At 40.4% G+C, this 22,698-nt stretch overlaps 1 protein-coding gene across 5 annotated transcripts; it reads right to left on the reverse strand.

The window, feature by feature from the left end:
- Positions 1–6,636: 6,636 nt before the first annotated feature.
- Positions 6,637–21,990, reverse strand: LOC132896434 (zinc finger protein 239-like). Of its 5 annotated transcripts, none has more exons than XM_060937254.1 (4): positions 21,850–21,990; positions 21,042–21,128; positions 7,971–8,044; positions 6,637–7,712 (listed from the first exon to the last, which is right to left on the reverse strand). In XM_060937254.1, exon 4 carries the CDS (start codon positions 7,612–7,614, stop codon positions 6,790–6,792), a length of 825 nt encoding a protein of 274 aa, XP_060793237.1. In that variant the 5' UTR covers positions 7,615–7,712; positions 7,971–8,044; positions 21,042–21,128; positions 21,850–21,990; the 3' UTR covers positions 6,637–6,789. The 5 variants fall into 5 exon arrangements, with proteins under 5 accessions (XP_060793237.1, XP_060793236.1, XP_060793235.1 ...); XM_060937253.1 differs by lacking the exon at positions 21,850–21,990 and adding an exon at positions 21,423–21,801; XM_060937252.1 differs by lacking the exon at positions 21,042–21,128.
- Between the last annotated feature and the right edge of the window lie 708 nt (positions 21,991–22,698).

The following is a 22,698-nucleotide window of genomic DNA, read 5'->3' on the forward strand; positions in this document are numbered from 1 at the left end:
CTCTGCTCTCCCTCTGCCTCCTTAAATAGGGCACGATTACTGGGAAGACACACAAACACAGGTTAATTACCGTCAGGTGTAATGATTCTTCCACTCACCTTCCCTGGCTCCGCCCTCCTGTCACAGACCGGCGCTTGACCACGCCCCCACTGCCACAGGCAAGCAGAAACGTGCACTTCTGGAGCAATGAGGAGACAGAGTTCATGCTCATTCAGCTTAAGGAGTTGAATATATTAAAATTCATGGACGGGAGAAAAACGCGCAATGGAGAACACAGAACTGATAACTTTGTTTACACTCTTGAATAGCTCTTCTTCATGACGACAACCGGAAGTGTACCAACACGATGGGGCGTGTTGCGCCACCTGTGGCTCGGGTGCACAATACACCTCACATAATAGCCCGATTTCATTGTGTGCATGTAGGATTGGATTTCTCTGGCACCCTGCTGGGACCTTCAGCTCGATTACCGACAGCAGCTCGATTTGGATGTGCATGTAAACGTAGTCACTGACTCACAGGAGGACAGAGAGAATCAGCATTCCATTGATCACCCTAACGGGCAATCCATTGATCATCCTAACGACTCTCAAGGCCATTCACAACCAGCCCCCAGTGACCCACACCAACAGGATGACTCAATGTCACCTTAGATGAGCTTTTCATCCATGAGAGGATAAATACCTGATGCTCCCTACCAGTCAGACAGAACTGAAGAAGCCTTTCGGATGAGAGGTGAAACGTCTTCAAGAATCTTCAAGCAAGTCCAGTTGCTCTCTTTTACCACCCACAATCAACTATCATTCCTATTCCTAAGATTCCCTCCCCGACTGAACATAACCATTACCATCCCATAGCATTAACATCGTTGGTAATGAAATGTTTTGAAAGGATAGTTAAAAAACACATCACAATAAAAATACTTACATTACTAGACCCCCTGCAATTTGCATTTCAGCCCGGGGGGGGGGGGGGGGGGGGGGTCGATGATGCCATTGTAACCCTGCTACATCTTGTTTATTCACATCTTGAGGCATCCAAAACTCACATTAAAATTTTATTTTTCGATTTTTCGTCTGCATTTAACACAATTCAACCCACTATCCTGGCCCATAGATTGGCAGAGGACTTTTCACTGGATGTAGGTCTGATTCTATGGTTGCTTGACTTTCTAAGACAGAGTCCAATGTGTAAAGGTGGGCCCCTTTTTTCTGATAAAATCATCTCCAATGTTGGCTCCCCCCAAGGCTGTGTCTTATCCCCTTTGTTGTTTATTCTTTATACTAACAACTGTACCAATTCCCACCCTGGTAGGCATTTAATTAAGTTTGCCGATGACACAGCATTGGTCAGCCTCCTTCAGGATGATGAGCTGGGTCATGGCCCTGTTTTAGACACATTTATAACTTGGTGTGATAAGTCTCATCTCTTGTTAAATACGTCAAAGACAAAAGAGATGACAATTGACTTTAGGAGAGTCAGTACACCCCATCAGACAACCATCAGAGGACAACCTATACAGTCTGTTACTGAATATAAATACCTGGGGTAGTTTTGGATAACAAACTGAAGTGGGATCAGTGGCCAGAACGCATTCAGAAAAAAGGGCAACAAAGGCTTTATTTTCTTAAGAAGTTGATTGAATTCGATATTGAACGTAAAATGCTCAAGATGTTCTATACTGCTTTTATTAAGAGTGTTTTAACATTCTGCTTAATTTGCTGGTTTGGAAATGCAACAGTAGCCCAAAAACATACAGTGAGGAGAATAGTGACCACTGCAAGTAAACTGCTAGCTATTAACCTTAACAGTTTAGAACACATAGATCTAGGCCCCTCAACAAGGCTGAAAAAATTTCAGCAGACCCCAGGCATCCACTATTTATTGCCTTCGAATTGTTGCCTTCACAGAGCCGGTACCGCTACCCTGCCCTTTCAAAAAATAGAACAAGGCAATCATACATACCTCAAGCAATTACTTTTCTAAATAAACACCTGAAAAGGTAAATTTTTTTTAAACTGTATGGGGATTCCTGGAAAATTTGATCAGCTGTTTTTGTCACAAATCAAGTGCACTAAATCCCTGTGATAACATTGGTTTTATGTGTTAAGTGTTGTGTGCAAAGTGTTTGTGTTTACGTGTCTTTATGGTTAAGATGACAAGCTGGGGCGGCACGGTGGCGTTAGTGCTGTCACCTCACAGCAAGAAGATCCGGGTTCGAGCCCCGTGGCCGGCGAGGGCCTTTCTGTGCGGAGTTTGCATGTTCTCCAGTTTCCCCTACAGTCCAAAGACATGCAAGTTAGGTTAACTGGTGACTCTAAATTGACCATAGGTGTGAATGGTTGTCTGTGTCCATGTGTCAGCCCTGTGATGACCTGGCGACTTGTCCAGGGTGTACCTCGCCTTTCGCCCGTAGTCAGCTGGGATAGGCTCCAGCTTGCCTGCGACCCTGTAGAACAGGATAAAGCGGCTAGAGATAATGAGATGAGACAAGAAAAAAAAAACATGCTCACTCATTGAGAACAATTTTCCCCTAAGGGGACAACAGAGCTTCTATTCTATAACTTTTATGCCAAACATTTTCTATAAATATTTCTGATGAATTTATGATTTCTGGAACATACACAAAGTCTGAGTGTAAACTCTGCTCAGGCAATAAGAACAGAGAACACAAACAAAGGAAAGAGGAAGTTACACAGCAAACGAACGTTAAATGACAAACACACACACACACACACACACACACAGAGGAACTTCCATGTGTTTAATAGACACAGCTGGATCATGCTACTAACAGTGATGATTACAAACATGTTCCATATTTTCACCCTTCCTCTCCACACACACACACACAGGGTCACGTTCCAAAGCACTATGTCGCCACACCATACTGGGGTAACATCCTAAACTACAATACTGCCACACCATATTGGGATCATGTCCTAAACTGCTATACTGCCATGCAATACTGGGGTCATGTCCCAAACTGCTATACTGCCATGCAATACTGGGGTAACATCCCGAACCACCATATTACTATAACATGACAAAACATCGTCACACGTGAGTTTGTAAGTAGATTAGCGGTTTGCTTGCACTTACATCCTTGTACATAGACTTCCCCAGTTACCATGACAACTGGCCACTCTGATATTAGACATAGCACATAGTGGTATTAGATTTTGATAGAAAATACTCAGTGCATTCGTGTGTGATTTAAGCCGCAGCCATGGCGAGACAGGAACACACACTGAACACACTGCACTAAAGAACAGGATGTGGGCAGACAGGGGAAGAACTTGAAAGAACTGTGAGCTTTCCTTCCTCTCCTTTTATAGACATACAGCATAAAAACAGGTTAATGCTGGAGTAAAACGTGAAAATATGAAGTTTATTCTCACCAATGGCTTTCAGGAATTTAAAAAACAAAAAGACACAATACAAAGCTTGCAAATGCCCTGGCTCTTGTCTCAACACATATTTTAAAGGTTTAGATTAATTCTTGCACAAAATTGGAAATCTCTTTTGTGTAAAAATGAGGTGCTGGATTGCAGTCATTGTCAGCATGGAAGGAGTTTTTGAGAAATTTTTGGCCAACACCGACCTCTAGTGCCTATAATTCTAAACGCAACACTTCATCATATTTGGTCATAGGTTATATTTAGAAAAGTATGTAAATAAGTGAGGGTTTCTATTGTGCACGTTTCTATTGTGCACTTTAACAACACTGTGTAAAGAAAGTTTTACAGATGTTACTCAATTTATCATATGATTTCTGGTAATCTCCTGAACACAACAGCCCCTAGCACATGGGTCTTGGAAGCTCTCATGTAGTCTTGCAGTCAAGACCAACTAAACTGAGACCAAGTCATGACCAAGACCAGATTGTATCGAGACCAAAACAAGACAAAGACTTTGAGTGGTTGAGATTAAGTCAAGACCAAGGCAGGGCAAGACCAAGTCAAGACCAGGACCAGACCAGTATGTGCGAAGGGGGGTGGGGTGATAGCTGTTAATCATCGTCATTTTCTTTATAAGTCCTTTATTAGTCCATGAAAGCATGGGTTGGACTGTTATCTGATGCTTTCCCTCCATTCGACTTGATCTTATGCAAGGCAACTGGATATTCCTTTGGATCACAGATCTTGATCAACAACTTGATGCCAGGTTTTCCAAGGGCAGCCATGACCCTTGGAACCATTCACCCCAGGCACTAGACACATTTCAACCAGTTGCTTTCATCACATCTTTCTACGTAGCCAAACCAATGAAATCAGCAGCGTTGTACCTCATTTTCAATAGAGTCAATGCCAGCAAGACTCCTCAATTCATCACAAGAATTGGAAGGAAGAAAAATTTCAAATTAGCAAGGAGTCACGTTATTGGTCGCATTTGAAGCAGGAAATTTTACAGTAATGATATTAAACATATAAATCAGACAATGCACAGGCAATGTAGTGAAATCCTCACAGTTGTGATCTTGACTGGTCTTGAAATAAAATCCCAAGTCCTCTACATCGGAGACGGAGACAAGACCAAGTAAAAACGTGGTTGATTCCGAGACAAGACCTTCAAAAAAAAAAAAAAAAAAAAAAAAGGTCGAGACCAGTCTCAAGTCCTACAACACTACTTTTAGGTGGAAACTGCTCCACAACTAGTGTCCACACAATCAAGTGAATCCAGTAGCCTTCCTGCTAAGACTGCAAAAAGTTAGGTTATTGCTGGATATCACAGCATCATGGTGTCTCACTAGGGGCTCAGAAAGTCAGCTTTTATGGAAGGAGCAAGGCACCCAGTGTAAAAATCTCACCCATGTACTGGAGTTCCTCAAGACTTCACCTGAAATCTCTAAAGATAGTATTTAGTTTGCAATCACTTCAGCAAAGAGTGGGAGAGCTACATGGCACTGGAGTAACCTTGTGACTGAACCCAGGGATTCTACCCAGTCATATCACCCACGTTTTAACCAAATAGCCAATCATCTCACAGTGTTCCATGCTGGGGAACCTATTTATAAATAAATCTTACATGCTCTGTTTATTATTCTCTAGAATACTGTATATGTGGTACCAAAGTCCATGGGGAACAATAAATGGAATTACATCTCCAAAGAATTCCTGGAGTCATTCATTGCTGTTGTGATCTATATGGAGAAGGTGGAGTGCCTGGCCCCAACAGACTGCTGGAGGAGGTACAAGTTGTACAGTTCACCACCAGTTTGGAGCCACTTCCATTCCTTCCAAAACATATCAGCTGATGAAATAGTGGCTTCTAAAGCAAGGACTGACCTCAAGCAGTACATGAAGAATAAACCAAACAATGGGATTGTTCTAGCAGATTCCAAACACATGTTCATATACGGGGCGGCACGGTGGTGTAGTGGTTAGCGCTGTCGCCTCACAGCAAGAAGGTCCTGGGTTCGAGCCCCGGGGCCGGCGAGGGCCTTTCTATGCGGAGTTTGCATGTTGTCCGCGTGGGGGTGCTCCGGTTTCCCCCACAGTCCAAAGACATGCAGGTTAGGTTAACTGGTGACTCTAAATTTTCCATGAGTGTGAATGGTTGTCTGTGTCTATGTGTCAGCCCTGTGATGACCTGGCGACTCGTCCAGGGTGTACCCCGCCTTTCGCCCATAGTCAGCTGGGATAGGCTCCAGCTTGCCTGCGACCCTGTAGAACAGGATAAAGCGGCTAGAGATAATGAGATGAGATGTTCATATGCGACTTTTCTATTTACGAAGGAAAACGACATACCAAGGTGCTGAGCTGTGACTCGACCATGGTTCTTGTTGATGAGATGATGTTGGGTAAGTTGACTGGATAGCACTGCTCAGAAAACAGAGCTAGGGGTTGTGGGAACATCTGGCTGAACATAATGGGCACCATACACTGGATTAGACACAATTTTTTGTTAAATTGGAAGATATACAGGAAGTGGTGAGGAGCTCCACTTTACACAAAGCCTACGTGAAAGATACTGAATAAAGGAGCGAAGGGGACAGACTCTGGAGGACGTTCCATCTGCAGTGACATGGTTTTCGTAAGAAAATGGATTAACGTACATGGAGAAGGGGGGGGGGGGCATTTCAAGACATGCACACTGTTGTAACCCCTATGTTTGGGGACTTTACCAACAGGTAGGAGAGAGAATCTACCATCTAATCTTCTTCAGGACCACCATTTAAAAAAATTTTTTTTAACCTACCTAAACTCTAAGCATTCAGTCAGTCATTCTTGTAGGGTTCAGTTTTCCAAAATCTCCTTGTTCACAGTATTCAGACAGGTGTTTAATTTAGCATCATTAAAAAAAAAAAAAAAACACATACGAGTTGCACTGACTCCACACGTCAGTGTATCTAATAAAACTATCACCTCAGGTACATCACTGTCACAATTGTGACAATCTCTAAATAGTTATGCACTTATTAACACATTACTTTTGAAAGATGTGAAATTCTATAATCAAAGCAGTTGATCACAAAAGTTTTAAAAAGACAATTTACAAAGTTAAATTTAATTGTAGTCATCTTCACTGGACCAAAACAAAACAAAAAAAAAAACTAATTGTAACTTAATAAATACCTTTAATGCCAAGGTTATAGCATACCCTTATTAGTTACATGAAAAAAAAAGGCAGGAAAAAAAATAATCATTTATTTAATTTATAGAGAAACTATTCTTCTACAACAAGATTTCCAATAAAGATAAATGCAACTGAACAGTCAGTGTTTCCTTCAATAGGACATCAAGGTTAATACGGTAAAATGATATAATACTAACTAAGCATACACAATCATGTTAACTGACTCATGCACTTGTGTCTCTGTAAGTTACTGAAAAACGTGAAGCTGCGTCCACACACTGAGCAGTAGTACGGCTTCTCTCCGGTGTGGGTGCGCTGATGTGCTTGAAATGTGCTGCTGTGCGTAAAACTCTTCCCGCACTGTGAGCAGTGATATGGCTTCACTCCGCTGTGAATGAGCTGGTGTCGTTGGAGATGACTCTGGTGAGTAAAACTCCTACCACACTGCGAACAGCGGTATGGCTTCTCTCCTGTGTGGACGCGCTGGTGTATTCGGAGATGACTCTGCTGACTAAAAGTCTTTCCACACTCTGAGCACAGGTACGGCTTCTCTCCCGTGTGGATGCGCTGGTGCAGTCGGAGGTGATTGGCCTGACTGAAACTGTTGCCACACTGCGAGCACCGATACGGCCTCTCTCGCGTGTGTACGACGTGGTGCATTCGCAGATGACTGCGCAGAGTAAAACTCTTTCCGCATTGTGAGCAGTGATGTGGCTTCTCTCCTGTGTGAATGCGCTGGTGGAGATGAAGGTTACTCAGCTGAGTGAAGCTCTTCCCACACTGCGAGCACTGGTATGGCCGCTCTCCCGTGTGAACACGCTGGTGGGTCAGGAGATGACTCTGACGATTGAAACTCTTGCCACATTGGGAGCAGTGATATGGCTTCTCTCTTGCACGGATGCTTTGGAGGCTCTGGAGCGTACCCTCTTGAGTAAAACTCACCTCACACTTTATATTCTCCTGCATTTGCACACGAGAAGGATTAAGATGAAGAGAAGATATTTGCTGACTACAGGAGATTTCTGTGGGCGTCATGGTTAAAGTTGTCTCCTCATAGCATCATTTTCGATGTATTTAATCAGTGAGAATGTGGACAATGTTGAGAGCAGGAGCACACTTAGAGTGTCTCATTTCTGGAGGGGAAACGAAAAAAAAAAAAGAGAAACCCAGTTTGGAACTCAACAACACTTATATTCTCTCCTTCCCCTGCAAGCTTCATATCCAACCCACATCTTGTTTATGTTATTCCCACTAATCCTGATCTGGAACATGCACTTTCTGCAGGTTCTACAGCATTAACATCACATTCCCAGGATACACTAGATATAATCTTCATTCGATAGAATCTTGGGACATTTGTTTGGATTTTGTTAAGGAATGAGAAGAGTCACCACTGGGAAGCAGGGAATCGTTGGTTTCTCCTCACACGTCTGAAGCATGTCTTCACCCATTCTGCTGTTGGCTTCTAATACAGTATGATGAGATATGAAAGCAAAAATCAGGTTTATGCATTTTAAAAACATTGACAAACTTTCCAGTGCCTAGAAATTGATGAGAACAAAGTTCTGTTGATTAGTGAAGTGATTTTTATGAAGGAGTAAACTGTGTGAGGTAAAATTTAAGAGTCGACTCAAACAAAAGCCGTTTTTCATTCTTCATTTTCTTTTCTAACATAGAATTATTTTAATTTTGCAGAAAGCTCATTCCAACATCGGAGTTGTTCGTGTGTATGAATAAGGAGAGAGACACTTTTTACACACACAAAAAAAACATGCACGTGTGTGATATATATAAAATAAATAAACACACACGCGCATATATATATATATATATATATATATATATATATATATATATATATATATATATATATATACACACACACACACACACACACACACACAGTGGTGCTTGAAAGTTTGTGAACCATTTAGAATGTTCTATATTTCTGCATAAATATGACCTAAAACATCATCAGATTTTCACACAAGTCCTAAAAGTAGATAAAGAGAGCCCAGTTAAACAAATAAGACAAAAATATTATATTTGGTCATTTATTTATTGAGGAAAATGATCCAATATTACATATCTGTGAGTGGCAAAAGTATGTGAACCTCTAGGATTAGCAGTTAATTTGAAGGTGAAATTAGAGTCAGGTGTTTTCAATCAATGGGATGACAATCAGGTGTGAGTGGGCACCCTGTTTTATTTAAAGAACAGGGATCTATCAATGTCTGATCTTCACAACACATGTTTGTGGAAGTGTATCATGGCACGAACAAAGGAGATTTCTGAGGACCTCAGAAAAAGCCTTGTTGATGCTCATCAGGCTGGAAAAGGTTACAAAACCATCTCTAAAGAGTTTGGACTCCACCAATCCACAGTCAGACAGATTGTGTACAAATGGAGGAAATTCAAGACCATTGTTACCCTCCCCAGGAGTGGTCAACCAACAAAGATCACTCCAAGAGCAAGGCATGTAATTGTCGGCAAGGTCACAAAGGACCCCAGGGTAACTTCTAAGCAACTGAAGGCCTCTCTCACACTGGCTAATGTTAATGTTCATGAGTCCACCATCAGGAGAACACTGAACAACAATGGTGTGCATAGCAGGGTTGCAAGGAGAAAGCCACTGCTCTCCAAAAAGAACACTGCTGCTCATCTGCAGTTTGTTAAAGATCACGTGGACAAGCCAGAAGGCTATTGGAAAAATGTTTTGTGGACGGATGAGACCAAAATAGAACTTTTGGTTTAAATGAGAAGCATTATGTTTGGAGAAAGGAAAAGGCTGCATTCCAGCATAAGAACCTTATCCCATCTGTGAAACATGGTGGTGGTAGTATCATGGTTTGGGCCTGTTTTGATGCATCTGGGCCAAGATGGCTTGCCATCATTGATTGAACAATGAATTCTGAATTATACCAGCGAATTCTCAAGGAAAATGTCAGGACATCTGTCCATGAACTGAATCTCAAGAGAAGGTGGGTCATGCAGCAAGACAACGACCCTAAGCACACAAGTTCGTTCTCCCAAAGAATGGTTAAAGAAGAATAAAGTTAATGTTTTGGAATGGCCAAGTCAAAGTCCTGACCTTAATCCAATCGAAATGTTGTGGAAAGACCTGAAGTAAGCAGTTAATGTGAGGAAACCCACCAACATCCCAGAGTTGAAGCTGTTCTGTATGGAGGAATGGGCTAAAATTCCTCCAAGCCAGTGTGCAGGACTGATCTACAGTTACTGGAAACGTTTAGTTGCAGTTACTGCTGCACAAGGGGGTCACACCAGATACTGAAAGCAAAGGTTCACATACTTTTGCCACTCAAAGATATTTAATATTGGATAATTTTCCTCAATAAATAAATGACCAAGTATAATATTTTTGTCTCATTTGTTTAACTGGGTTATCTTTATATACTTTTAGAACTTATGCGAAAATCTGATGATGTTTTAGGTCATTTTTATGCTGAAATATAGAAAATTCTAAAGGGTTCACAAACTTTCAAGCACCACTGTATATATATAGAGTGATTCCACGCTTATGGGTACTGAAATGGGGACATGAACTTATTTTTAAAAATTCACCTAAAACCATTTCTTTTTTTACCATCAGGTCACAAAACATGTAATCTTTAATGAATGATATGTTAAAAGATAACTTTAATTTTCTGAGATGTAATAAAAACATATTTATATGCCAAAGTCAAGCCTATGAGTTCCAAAATGATGTCTGTTACATTACTTCTGTTATGATTGTCCATCTCACACCTGTTACAAATTAATTACAATCTAGCTATATACCATGTTAATCTTATTGAAAGAATGTGTATGTTTATTCTACTACACGTTTATTAATTATATTTGCTAAAACATCACCTTCCTATGTTTCAAAAAGTAATTCTACATTGTTAAAATTGAGAATATATATGTCCACAACACTTCTGTTACGTTCTGACTTTGGCATATAAATATGTTTTTATTACATCTCAGAAAATTAAAGTTATCTTTTAACATATCATTCATTAAAGATTACATGTTTTGTGACCTGATGGTAAAAAAAGAAATGGTTTTAGGTGAATTTTTAAAAATAAGTTCATGTCCCCATTTCAGTACCCATAAGCGTGGAATCACTCATATATATATATATATATATATATATATATATATATATATATATATATATATATATATATTAAAAAAATGGGTCTGTCTCAGAAACTGGGTACTGTGGGGGTACCCAACTAAATATACTCAGTCAATAAACTATACGGTTTTGAATGGTGATGTTTTAATTTTAAATAAAATGACAAAAGAAACACAGATAAAACAATCTTTGATGTGAATACTCTATTCAGAATTTGGCAAAAATTCTGCAAATTTGTGGAAAAATTGCAGCTTGATCTGGGACATGATAAATGGTTCACTACATCGCATTCCCTTAAAAAGGTTCTAGTCCACTGAAAGGTCTACAGTTATCACTAATTGTATTTTGAAGTTGTAACTTTATACACCTAAGGATTGGTGCGCTCACAGAATAATCATAACTGCAATAAAACAGCATGCAAAATATTTGATCACCGATTTTTCGCATTTCCAAAACCAATACGATCGTGTGTTTTGATCTAAACGGAAAGCCTCAGGGTCAAGGTCACCACCTCACCAGAAGTAGTAACTTAAAATCACTACGCCATATAAAAATTTAGTTATTCTAGGTATAGAATATGTTTCTTACAGAATATGTTACAATGGTAGCTGGTCTTGTATGAATTTCTGAGCTAAAAAATGAGTTGTAGTCAATTTTTTTTTTACCGTAGTGTGTTATTTGTGTGCGGGGAAGGAAATTTGCATGTGTAGAATGGAATTTTCCACTCCAACAGTTAGAGGTTGATCGTGCTTCCATTTGCGGTCTTTCTGTTACACGGGTGATCTGTTCAGACGTCATCACTGAAAAGGTGAGTTTTGACAGTTTTATTTTGTTTTAGTCTTACAATATAAGGCAATAGAATGTTTCTTTTTCATCTTACTTTCATATTTCGTAGTGTTTGCGTATTTTTGGCCAATATTTTGCAACCATGGTCAATTTAGATCGAACTTTTGATAGAATCTACGGCCAGTCATTTTTCCCCACCCCCACCTCGCGCTCCGTCCGGTGCGGTAGTGATGTCCCGTTGCTCATGTGCCGCAGCAGACACCCACGCGACCTTCAGCCGGTACAGTCGCTGTTCTTTTACCACCGCCGTTATTCTCATCTTTCCGGTGTGTTCTTGATTTTTCCATTGTGTCCTATTTCGACATATCAAATACCCAAAATGTATCATATTATTCATATTTAAGTGAATAATCAATTCAGTCATCATAACTTGGCATTTTTAACCCAAGCAACCAAAAAGAGGAAATTTATTTAATATTTTCACTCATCTGTGAAGGAGGGGTTTTAATTCTTCATGATGCAGTTATTTTAATATGTAAATCAATTTTACAAAAGCATTTGAATTCTAATTTAAAAAAAAAAAAATTCCACAGTGGAGGCCAGATAAAGCAAGATGCTATCTTTATTCTTATTAAACATGACAAAATAAAACACTGATTGTTCGGTAAATGCCAAAAAAATAAATAAAACACCACACACACGTGCATCTCAAAAAATTAGAATACCATGAAAAAGTTCCTTTTTTCATAATTTAATTCAAAAAGGTAAACTTTACATGTAATGAATATAGATATGAAAGTGAAATATTTAAAGCCTTTTTTGTTTTAATGATTATGGCTTATAGCTCATGAAAATTAGAAATCCAGTATCTCAAATTATTAGAATATTCCCTAAGATCAATCAAAAAAAGGATTTACAATACAGAAATGTCCAACTTCTGAAAAGTATATTCATTTATACACTCAATACTTGGTTGGGGCTCCTTTACCATGAATTACTGCATCAATGGGGCGTGGCATGGAGGTGATCAGTCTGTGGCATTGCTGAGGTGTTATTGAAGCCCAGGTTGCTTTGATAGTCAGTCCCCCCCAGGATTTCGCGGGCCTTTTTTGAGATTGTTGCAGGCTAAAATGTCTGATGTTGCGGGGGGTCTTCCAAAAAATTGCGATGAAAGTTGCGGTGTTTTTTAGGTTTTTGTTGCGATTACATTGTGGGAGGAAGTAAAAGTTGTGAGAAATTGTTGCAATTTTCTCTTTTTGTGATTAAAATTGAGTGATATGTTAAATATTAAGTTATTACTGAAAATTTGATTAAAAAAACAGACACTGAGAAATGGTCCTATAAACACCTTTACCAATATAAAAGATTACCAGGACTACAAAAATGCAGAAAAACAGGCTTTACTTATCCAAATGCACCGGTTGGTTCAAAAGTTAAAGTGCATAGAACCTCACAGCACAACATGAAGTTACCTTAAAATATTATCTAAATGCCTCAGCTTTCATGTAAGAAAAAAAGCTATTAATACTGTGTGCAGGCAGTCTCTCCTGAAGACTAAATTAAACAATAATTATAAACTAATAAAATAAATGGCTCAGGCTTCATAGAAGAAAAAAAAAACAATTTGAACAGAATCTCACAGTATGATGCTGAAGCTGCCTAAACAATGGAAAATAAAATACCATTTTGGCGAAAATGTTGGCATCCATTAATTTCTTGTATTAAGTAAAAAAGTAAAGTGCACACAGTCCTTCACTGTAAACATAACACACTTTCAGTAACAGAATTTAAGCCTATATAAAACACTGACTCGCACATGCTGCTTCTCTTGAACGTATACACGGAAGTAAGCAGTGTTGCCAGATACTGCTGACGTTTTCCAGCCCAAAATATGTTCAAAACCCGCCAAAATGCACTTGAAACCGCCCAATCTGGCAACACTGGAAGTAAGGCGGAAGGTAGTTTGTCGATGTCACCTCAAGACGATGCCAACGATTGGTCAAATTTGCGGGAAAGTTGCGGTGATTGGATATAATTGCAACACCACCCTGAATTCGTGGGGATTGGTTGAATTTGCGTCGAAGTTGCAAACTGCAACATCGCGAAATCCTGGAGGGTCTGGATAGTGGCCTTCAGCGTATCTGTATTTTTGATAAAATACAGTGGACCAACACCAGCAGATGACATGGCACCCCAAATCATCACAGACTGTGGAAACTTCACACTGGGCTTCAAACACCTTGGATTCTGTGCCTCTCCACTCTTCCTCCAGACTCTAGAACCGTGATTTCCAAATTAAATGCAAAATGTACTTTCATCTGAAAAGAGGACTTTGGACCACTGAGCAACAGTCCATTTCTTTCTCTCCTTAGCCCAGATAAGACACTTCTGACATTGTCTCTGGTTCAGGAGAGGCTTGATATTAGGAACGCAAAAGTTGTATCCCCTTTCTTGAAGATGTCTGTTCGTGATGGGTCTTGATACACTGACACCAACCTCAGTCCACTCCTTGTGAAGCTCTCCCAAGTTCTTGAATCAACTTTTCTTGACAATCCTCTCAAGACTGCGGCCATCCCTGTTGCTTGTGCGCCTTTTCCAGCCACCCTTTTCAGCAATGACCTTTTGTGGCTTACCGTCCTTGTGGAGGGCATCAGTGATCATCTTCTGGACAACAGTCAAGTCAGCAGTCTTCCCCACGATTGTGGTTGTGTGTACTGAACTAGGCCGAGAGATACACTGTGTTCATACTGTTTTACTCAAACTTGAAATGAAATATTCTAATGTTTTGAGATTTTTTTTATGTTTTTGTACTATATGCCATACTGATTAAAATTAAAATAGAAAAATGCTTGAAACATTTTAGTTTATGTGTAATGAGTCTATAACATTTTCACTTTCTTAAATAACTGATGGAAAATATTGAACTTTTTCACAATATTCAAATTTTTTGAGATGCACTTGTATGTGTGTGTGTGTGTGTGTATATATATCACACACACACCACTAGGATTGAGAGATTGGGGGGGGGGGGGGGGGGGCTTAGCCCCAGGAGTGTGTTCAGTAATGCGCGCATGCCGAAATTTTTTTTTTATTGCTCCTACATAGGCTTCGTCAATTATTCATTATTTGAAGAACATTTATCAGAATCTGTTATCTGGATCACTTTCTTTTTCTACCCTGCTATTTCTCTCCTAAGTCTTCAGGATATCTTCTTTATATTAACAAAAGTCTAAATCAGTTCATTAGAGGCTGGGGCTATGTTTATGAAGAAAGATAAACATACATCAATGCATTTGGTAAAAATGAATTAGGTTATATTCCAAATAAAGCTATTTATTTCAGTCAGTACGTTTACATGCACATCCAAATCGAGCTGCTGTCGGTAATCGAGCAAAGGGTCCCAGCAGGGGTGCCAGAGAAATCCAATCCTACATGCACACAAAGAAATCGAGCTATTGTGTGAGGTACATTGTGCACCCGAGCCACAGGTGGCGCTACACGCCCCATCGTGTTGGTACACTTCCGGTTGTCGTCATGAAGAGCTATTCAAGAGTGTAAACAAAGTTACCAGTTCCATGTTCTCCATTGCGCGTTTTTCTCCCATCCATGAATTTTAATATATTCAACTCCTTAAGCTGAATGAGCATGAACTCTGTCTCCTCATTGCTCCAGAAGTGCACGTTTCTGCTCGCCATTTTCTCTTCGTTTGTTCCTCCTGACCTCTTCTGCTGCTCGCTACTACTGTTGTCATGCCGACCGAGGCTGTCGTGTTTCCCGCTTGTGGTCTCGTCACTCGTCACTTCCGGAAGGGGCAGTGCTGAAGTAAGTAGCTCGACTACGTAGCTCGATAGGGTTTACATGCACTAAGTAGCTCGGCAAAAATCGCATAATCTAGGTCAGGCCTATTCAAATGGCGGCCCGCGGGCCACATGCGGCCCACACGCGACCCAGATGCGGCCCGGACGCGGCTGACATGATGCGTCACTAATTCCGTATAGGCCAATACCACGAGTCTCCAAAACTTAGTACATGCATTTTCATTACCTGATAAAAATAAATAGATAATATTGTAATAATTATTTTGCACGTTTGTTATTTCCCAGCTACTGTTAACTCAGTATGTTCAAATGGAAACAACAAATAGCCTATGCATACTCTATCAAGTGCGCGGAAAAGCGGAAGAGTGGTATGTGTGGAAGAGCGGAACTAGCGACACTAGCAACATATGAGTCCCTAGCAACATGCTGCATACAAAGACGTGCTGTATTTTAAGCTAGGCACTGTTTAAAAAAAGAAACAAACAAACATGTCTCTCTCTACATGTAAGCGAAAAATTGAGGACGAGAATCGTCGATTCAACCCAGCATGGACTGAGAAATATTTGTTTATTTTGCCGACTGCCAACGCCAAACCAATGTGTTTGATATGCAACGAATGCATTTCTGTGCTAAAAGATTACAATATTCGGAGACACCACCTGGAAAAACACCCAACATTCCGCGTGAACTTCCCGGAGGGATCTGCAGAGAGGGCTGCTAAAGTACAGAGCCTGATCGCGTCTTACTCTCGGAGCACGACAACCATGGTAAGAGCTTGCACCTCTCAAGAAAGAGCTACATCAGCATCTCTGAGGGTAGCTTGGATTTTGGCTAAAAAGAAAATGCCATTCACCGTCTCCGAAACAGTGAAAGAATGTGCGTTGGCCATGGTGGAGGAGGTCATAAGTGACGAAAAAATAAAAACAAATGTGGTGTCAGCTCTCAAAAACGTCCCCTTGTCAGACACCTCTAACAGTCGTAGAGTAGAAATACTTGCTACCCAAGCATTTGACTCGCTGCTAAATGATCTGAAAAAAGCTGACGTGATGTCTGTAGCTGTAGACGAGTCAACAGATCAAAGTGATACAGCACAATTGTGCATATATGTGCGCTTTTATGATGGCACAATCTTTCGAGAGGAGCTGCTCGGCTTACTGCCGTTAGAAGAACACACAACGGGCGAGGTGATTTTTGACAAAATTTCATCTTTCTTCAGGGACAACGGTCTGGACATGAAACGTGTGTGCATGCTTGTGACTGATGGGGCTCCATCCATGACAGGCAAAAAAAGTGGGTTGGTAGCGCGTTGGTCTGCTATCTCACCTGACTTGAAATATTGTACTGCATTGTGCACCAGGCAGTGCTGTGTTCAAAGCTAAGCGGGGAGCTGAAAGAAGTGATGGATGATGTGATGGCTATAATTAACTTTATTCGATCCACGTCAAGCCTCCAACATCGCTTGTTCCGTCAGCTGTTGGCAGAAATGAATGCAGACCATTACGATCTCCTTTTGCACAACGATGTCCGATGGCTGTCCAAAGGCCGAGCACTGGATCGCTTCTGTCATCTCCGAGAGGAGATAGCGGTTTTTCTGCGCAACAACAAGCACAGGAAAGCGCATATCCACTTGAATCGCATGCGTGATGATGCATTCATGTCTGCTGTGTGCTTTCTAAACGACATATTCAAGCATCTGAATGACCTAAATTTGGCATTACAAGGCAGAGATAAAACGGTCATTGATCTTGTGGAACAGATGAGGGCATTCCCCGTCAAATTGGATCTTTTCGCCACTGACCTTACAGGCAGAATGTTGCATTTCCCGACGCTCCGCGAATACATCGCATCCCCGACACAAATCACAGACGTGATGAGGGATTTCATTGCAAAGCTGAACGAAAATTTTGCTGCTCGACTGGATGGACTTGCTCTGCCCACGGAGGTTATGGCCTTTGCCAGAGACCCATTCACTGCTGCAAAAGAAGGAGACTTATCTGCCAGAGCAAAGCAAGCGGTCCCTTCCATCGACGAGGGTAAATTCATTCTTGAACTTGTTGACATGCAGTCATCTGCTACCATGGCTGGGGTGCTTCGCAACGATGGGCCAGCAAAGTTCTGGAGTGATTTGAACTCACACCAATTCCCCAACACCAAGAAAGTGGCAATCTTCATGCTCAGTATGTTTGGATCAACATACACTTGCGAATCGAGCTTTTCACATGTGAACGCAATTAAGAACAGTTATCGGTGCTCCCTAACTGACAACAAACTTCACCAGTGCCTTCGGATTGGGTTGACATCTTATGCACCAAACATCACAGATCTTGTGCAAAACAAAAAATGCCACTTCTCACACTGAAGGCAGCAGTGGGCTAATGTTCTGTTCAGTAGCCTAATGAACAGTGAGAAATGTTGATAAATGTTGAATTTTTTGTTTGTTTTAAATAAAGGGCACAATAAAGAGTGTTCAAGTGAATTTTGATTAGGCCTCTTCAATGTTGGATTGAAATATAATAGACATAATAGAATATAGGGCAGGCTAGACATTATTTATTTTGACATAATAATAATAATAATAATAATAATAATAATAATAATAACAACAATAATAATAATAAATAGATAGATAATCGGCTGTGCCACTTGTTAGTGACCTCGGAGAACTTGTGGCCCAGCTCAAGCTCTTGGATTCAAAATGTGGCCCAGAAGGAAAACTAATTGAATAGCCCTGATCTAGGTCGTGTAGCTCGATTACGAGAAATCAAGTTCGGTTCAATTTCAGCCTAGCTAAGGTGTATCCATGGCATTTAGAACTTCGATTTCAGTCGAGCAACGGCAGAAATTCGATTTTCTCTATGTGCATGTAAACGCACTCAGTCTGATGCACTGAACAGGAGACAACAATGGTGTGGTGCTTTAATTAGTTTAGTTACAACTAGCTTAGTTCAAAATCCTAGTGAAATCTGACAATACAGACAAATGTGAATGTTTCTCAAAACATTTACTCTGCCAAATGAGAATACAGTATACCTTAACCCTTTGGGGGACACTTAGTTTTCAGAGCAGATATCAAACAAATAAATAAAAGTTTAAACTGACAGTGAAGTTTAGAAAGAAAATTTGCTCACCATTTCTGTCCTCTCAAAAAAACAGCTTTCATTATTTAAGTGCTAGCTAGAGCTACTTTACGAGATGGGCTAAAACACAGAAAAAAACCCCTAAGGTCTTACTTAGTTTAGCCCAAAATATAAGTTGTCACAAGTTGTACATCATCACAGGAAAGATGAACATCCTTGAGACTATTTCACAGTACGCAGCTACATTCTTATAAACTCAATGTGTATGTCTGAGTCTTACATAAGAGTTTTAATGTAAGTAACAATGATATGTTAGAGAACAGAGGAAATGTCTTTACAGTAAATCAACAATTAGACAAAATTACAGTATATAACTAAGTAGAAGAATTTATAATACAGAAAGTCAACTATCCATTCTTATCACTGTTGTGAACTGAATATGAAATAAGGGGCTAGTTTATGCCATGCAAGACGGTTAATTCAACAGAAACAGAGGTGCACTAAAAGCGTTGATCAGACAGGAGCAGCTGAGTGGGCCATCGCTTGCCATTTGCTTTTATCCAAGCTTGATTAAGGCATATAAATATGGGGATTACTTTATTTTCACTCTTATATCATTCAACTGGAGGTGGATAGCCTACTGTGCATGTTGGTTTTTTTTCTTTTTAATTCGGTGGGTTTTTGATAGCCTGCACATCAGTGCTGATATGGTGACTTCTGACACCCACCAAATGAAAGAAAAACTCAGAAGCCTACTGCAAAGGCCAATGCGGTCACAATTAGTAGGGATGTCCCGATCCGATCACGTGATCGGAAATCGGGCCCGATCACGTGGTTTCAGACTCGATCGGAATCGGGCATTACCTCCCGATCAGGGATCGGATATATATCTATATAATATATTCTCATTTTTAACACATCAATAGCCATGCGTTGGCACAGAGTGAGACCAGACCTCTTGTCTCAACACAGCAACATCAACACGTGCGGCATGACGTCACTTTGTAGCAGAGACGCTATTGGTTATTGGCTGCCCGTTGCCGGCAAAGTTGAACACGGAAGCAGTTCGAAGCGGAAAGCAAAGCATGTCTGCGGTGTGGCAGTATTTCAAAGTTGATGACAACATTGCCATAGCAAACTGTGAAATATGTAAAGTTGGAATTTCAAGGGGTGGACAGGAATTTCAAGGAGTGGACAGGAAAGGGCCGCATTTAATACAACAAACCTGATACTTCACCTGAAAAACAAACACCCGACACAATACAGCGAGTTTTTAGTGCTGTTGCAAACGTGTTGGATGACAAAAACAGGCTCAAACCTGAAAGGGTAGAAATGCTTGTTTTCATCAAGAAAAACGTTCATTTCCTTAATTGAAATTACTGTATACCACTGTGAGATGTGTTCTTAAAAGCAAATTATTGGCACTGTGGCAGGGTTTTTTTTTTTTAAATTTGTTTACATTCCTGCCAGGTATTTTAAGGTTATGTTTTTAATTTATTTATTGTTCAAACTACCTCACGTAAGTGCTCTGTTTGCTAACGGAGTTGTTGGATGTTAAAATAAGGTGTTAAATTAAAAAAAAAAAAAAAAGAGGAACATCCTGGATCCGTTTCTTTCCTCGTCTTTATTATTTTTTATGGATTATAAGAAGTATCGGATCGGGACTCGGTATCGGCAGATACTCAAAATCAAATGATCGGTATCGGATCGGAGGGCAAAAAAACCTGATCGGGACATCCCTAACAATTAGGGCTGCGTACCGGTACTGTACCGTGAAAATCGATTCGGTACAGGTCCAAAATACCGGATCATGAAGTACCGGTACTGTACCAGTATAAATTTACACCAAGTATATGCTTATTTTGTGACTGAAGATGTGTAAATCCTACCACAAAGACGAAAATATTGCACTGGAAAAGACGTAAAATGCCGCGCTGAAACTTGAAATCAGAGCCATCTTTGATTTGAGATCCTCTCGCCACAGTCTCACGAGACATTGCAAGAGCTTGGCTGATCCAGTGTTCTGATTGGTCAAAAAGACTCAAAAGCAGGTCAGCTATTTTTCCTTTGCTGGCATTGGCAGCCTTTGTTGCTTTGTGTAATTTTGCAGCGCAAGTTAAAGGCTGTGGACTGCGCGTAGTCTGTAATACTCTAGTGTAGTGTAGTCACTTCTCGCTGCGAGACAACTTATGACTTTTTGTCCCAAGTTAACTAAGTGTGAGACAGAGGGTGACTGAGAAGTGAGGTAGGAAACCTAGTTATGTTCGGTTTTCTTTGAATAAAGATACTGACAAGTTGTCAACAGTTTATTAATGTTTGTCATTATTGAAGAAGTTCAGAAGAACACATGTTAATTTGTCAAATTGTTCAGGTACAGGTCCGGACCTGTACCTAAACCTCTGTACCGGTACCTGATGTTATGTTTAGGTACGCAGCCCTAGTCACAATGTTTTCCTACAGTTTCCATTCTTATGCAACGCGTTGTCATCTTTAACTCGAGGAAAGCGCTGTGGGCTACTACGTTGAGGCCAAATAGGCTACCTCGTTCAATTAGTAGCCTAGATCAAACCGGAGCTAAACCGTCTCAAAACGGTGCATTGGTTGAACTCAGCCCTGTTTTCTCGGTTGACATTTACTGACCTCGATCACGCAGACCTCTTCAGCATCAGCTCCCTTGTCACTCTCCTGTTCCTCACTCACTCTCTTAGAAAATCGTCGTATATCCATCTAGCCAATGAATTGAAAGGACACACTAAATCTTCTCTCGCCATAACTATTGCTACTAATGGCATTTAGTTTTCACTCGCAATAGTTTAAGAACATACCAATACACAGATGGGACAGAATATAGAAAGCGGTCAAGTTTAACTGTTCACGCTAATATTGGCTAACATTTTCCATAAAGTTCAATTTAGCTGCCATAATGTTAAAAGGGACAAGTAGCCTACAACATCACATTTTCTTCCCCTTAGATAAACGCAGGTAACGTTAAGCAATTAACAGTCACTGACATCAACTTACAATCTCTTGTTCACTGTATCATTCACTGCGAATTAAGTCCTCTTCTTCTCTTAACAACTCTGCCGGCCTCAGGAACGTAACGTTAGAGCAAGTAGGCCTAATAACATACAGCTCCCGCCTGAACCGCGCATGCGCACCTACCTGGCTATGCTAGGAAACATAACGATAATTTTATTCGTGTCGTAGCTAGAACTTGTAGACGTTATTGTTTGACTCGTTTTCTTGCTGGTTTGTGTTATGTGCAAGTCTGCATTATTTTCAATATACACATACATGTGAATATATACACACTAATATAACACATCCCTCAATGTTAAATAAAATCCGCATTTTTGTCTCAGACTGTGGATGTGGTGTAACACCCTGTGTAGTGCTCTTAATGAACTGAGAAAAACATCAGTGTGTTCAGAGAGCCAGATGAACTTACCTCAGACTTTAAAGAGTCAAAACATCGCACATACAAACAAAAAGATTTTACTAATCGCTTTTACTTTTTTTAAGGCTTAATTGTTACCATAAATCGCCTTATCATCAGTCTTCTTCTTCGTGGGACTCAGTTATGGTACCTTACCGCCATCTGCTGGATTGAAGTAGAGCAGCGCCTCACAGGAAACTCATCACTGAACATCAGGAGAGTTTTCCTTCTTCTTCTTTGAGGTTTTCCGGCAGCCGGTGTCACCATAGATATACATAGAAGACTAGATGCCTCACCGCGTATTCCAGGACGTCCGCACAGGGCGGCCATCTTACCACAGGCAAGCTTTTCCACAGAATTTGCGGTAAACTGAGGTAAGACCATTGAGGTGCTTAAATGTTTATACTCTTATCTCGCTGAAATTTTGACATATATACAAATGGTTTGATTTCTTAAAACATTATTAATGTGGTTGTAATTCTGGGTGCTTGAACATGCTAAAATCGTACCTTTTCTCTTCAAAAACGACTTACTGCAGCTTTTAGTCAAAGTTGTGTTTCATGCTAGGCTAGCTCGTAGCACCAAGTAATTTTACATGGAAGGTCATGAGATAATATTTTCAATAACTGAAGTTGCACTTGCACATGGTTTTCATTTTCGGGTTGGTTAATTGAAAACACTGGTTGTGTCCCTATTTTTTAAGCTTGGACTCCACCACATTGCCAAGATGACAACCCTTTCCTTCCAGAACAACAGCATGAGACAGAAGCACAACAAAGCAGTACTGTTTAAAGGGCATTAGCCAAATATACAGTATAAAAATCTTCAAGGGGTATGAAGACTTACGCAAACACAGCCCAG

This window comes from Neoarius graeffei, chromosome 13, assembly GCF_027579695.1.
Source record: "Neoarius graeffei isolate fNeoGra1 chromosome 13, fNeoGra1.pri, whole genome shotgun sequence".
NCBI classification, from domain to species: Eukaryota; Metazoa; Chordata; class Actinopteri; order Siluriformes; family Ariidae; genus Neoarius; species Neoarius graeffei.

What these genes read in the sequence shown, in the direction of transcription:
- LOC132896434 (XM_060937252.1), bottom strand. Translation starts at nt 7,614, where the DNA reads ATGACGCCCACAGAAATCTCCTGTAGTCAGCAAATATCTTCTCTTCAT.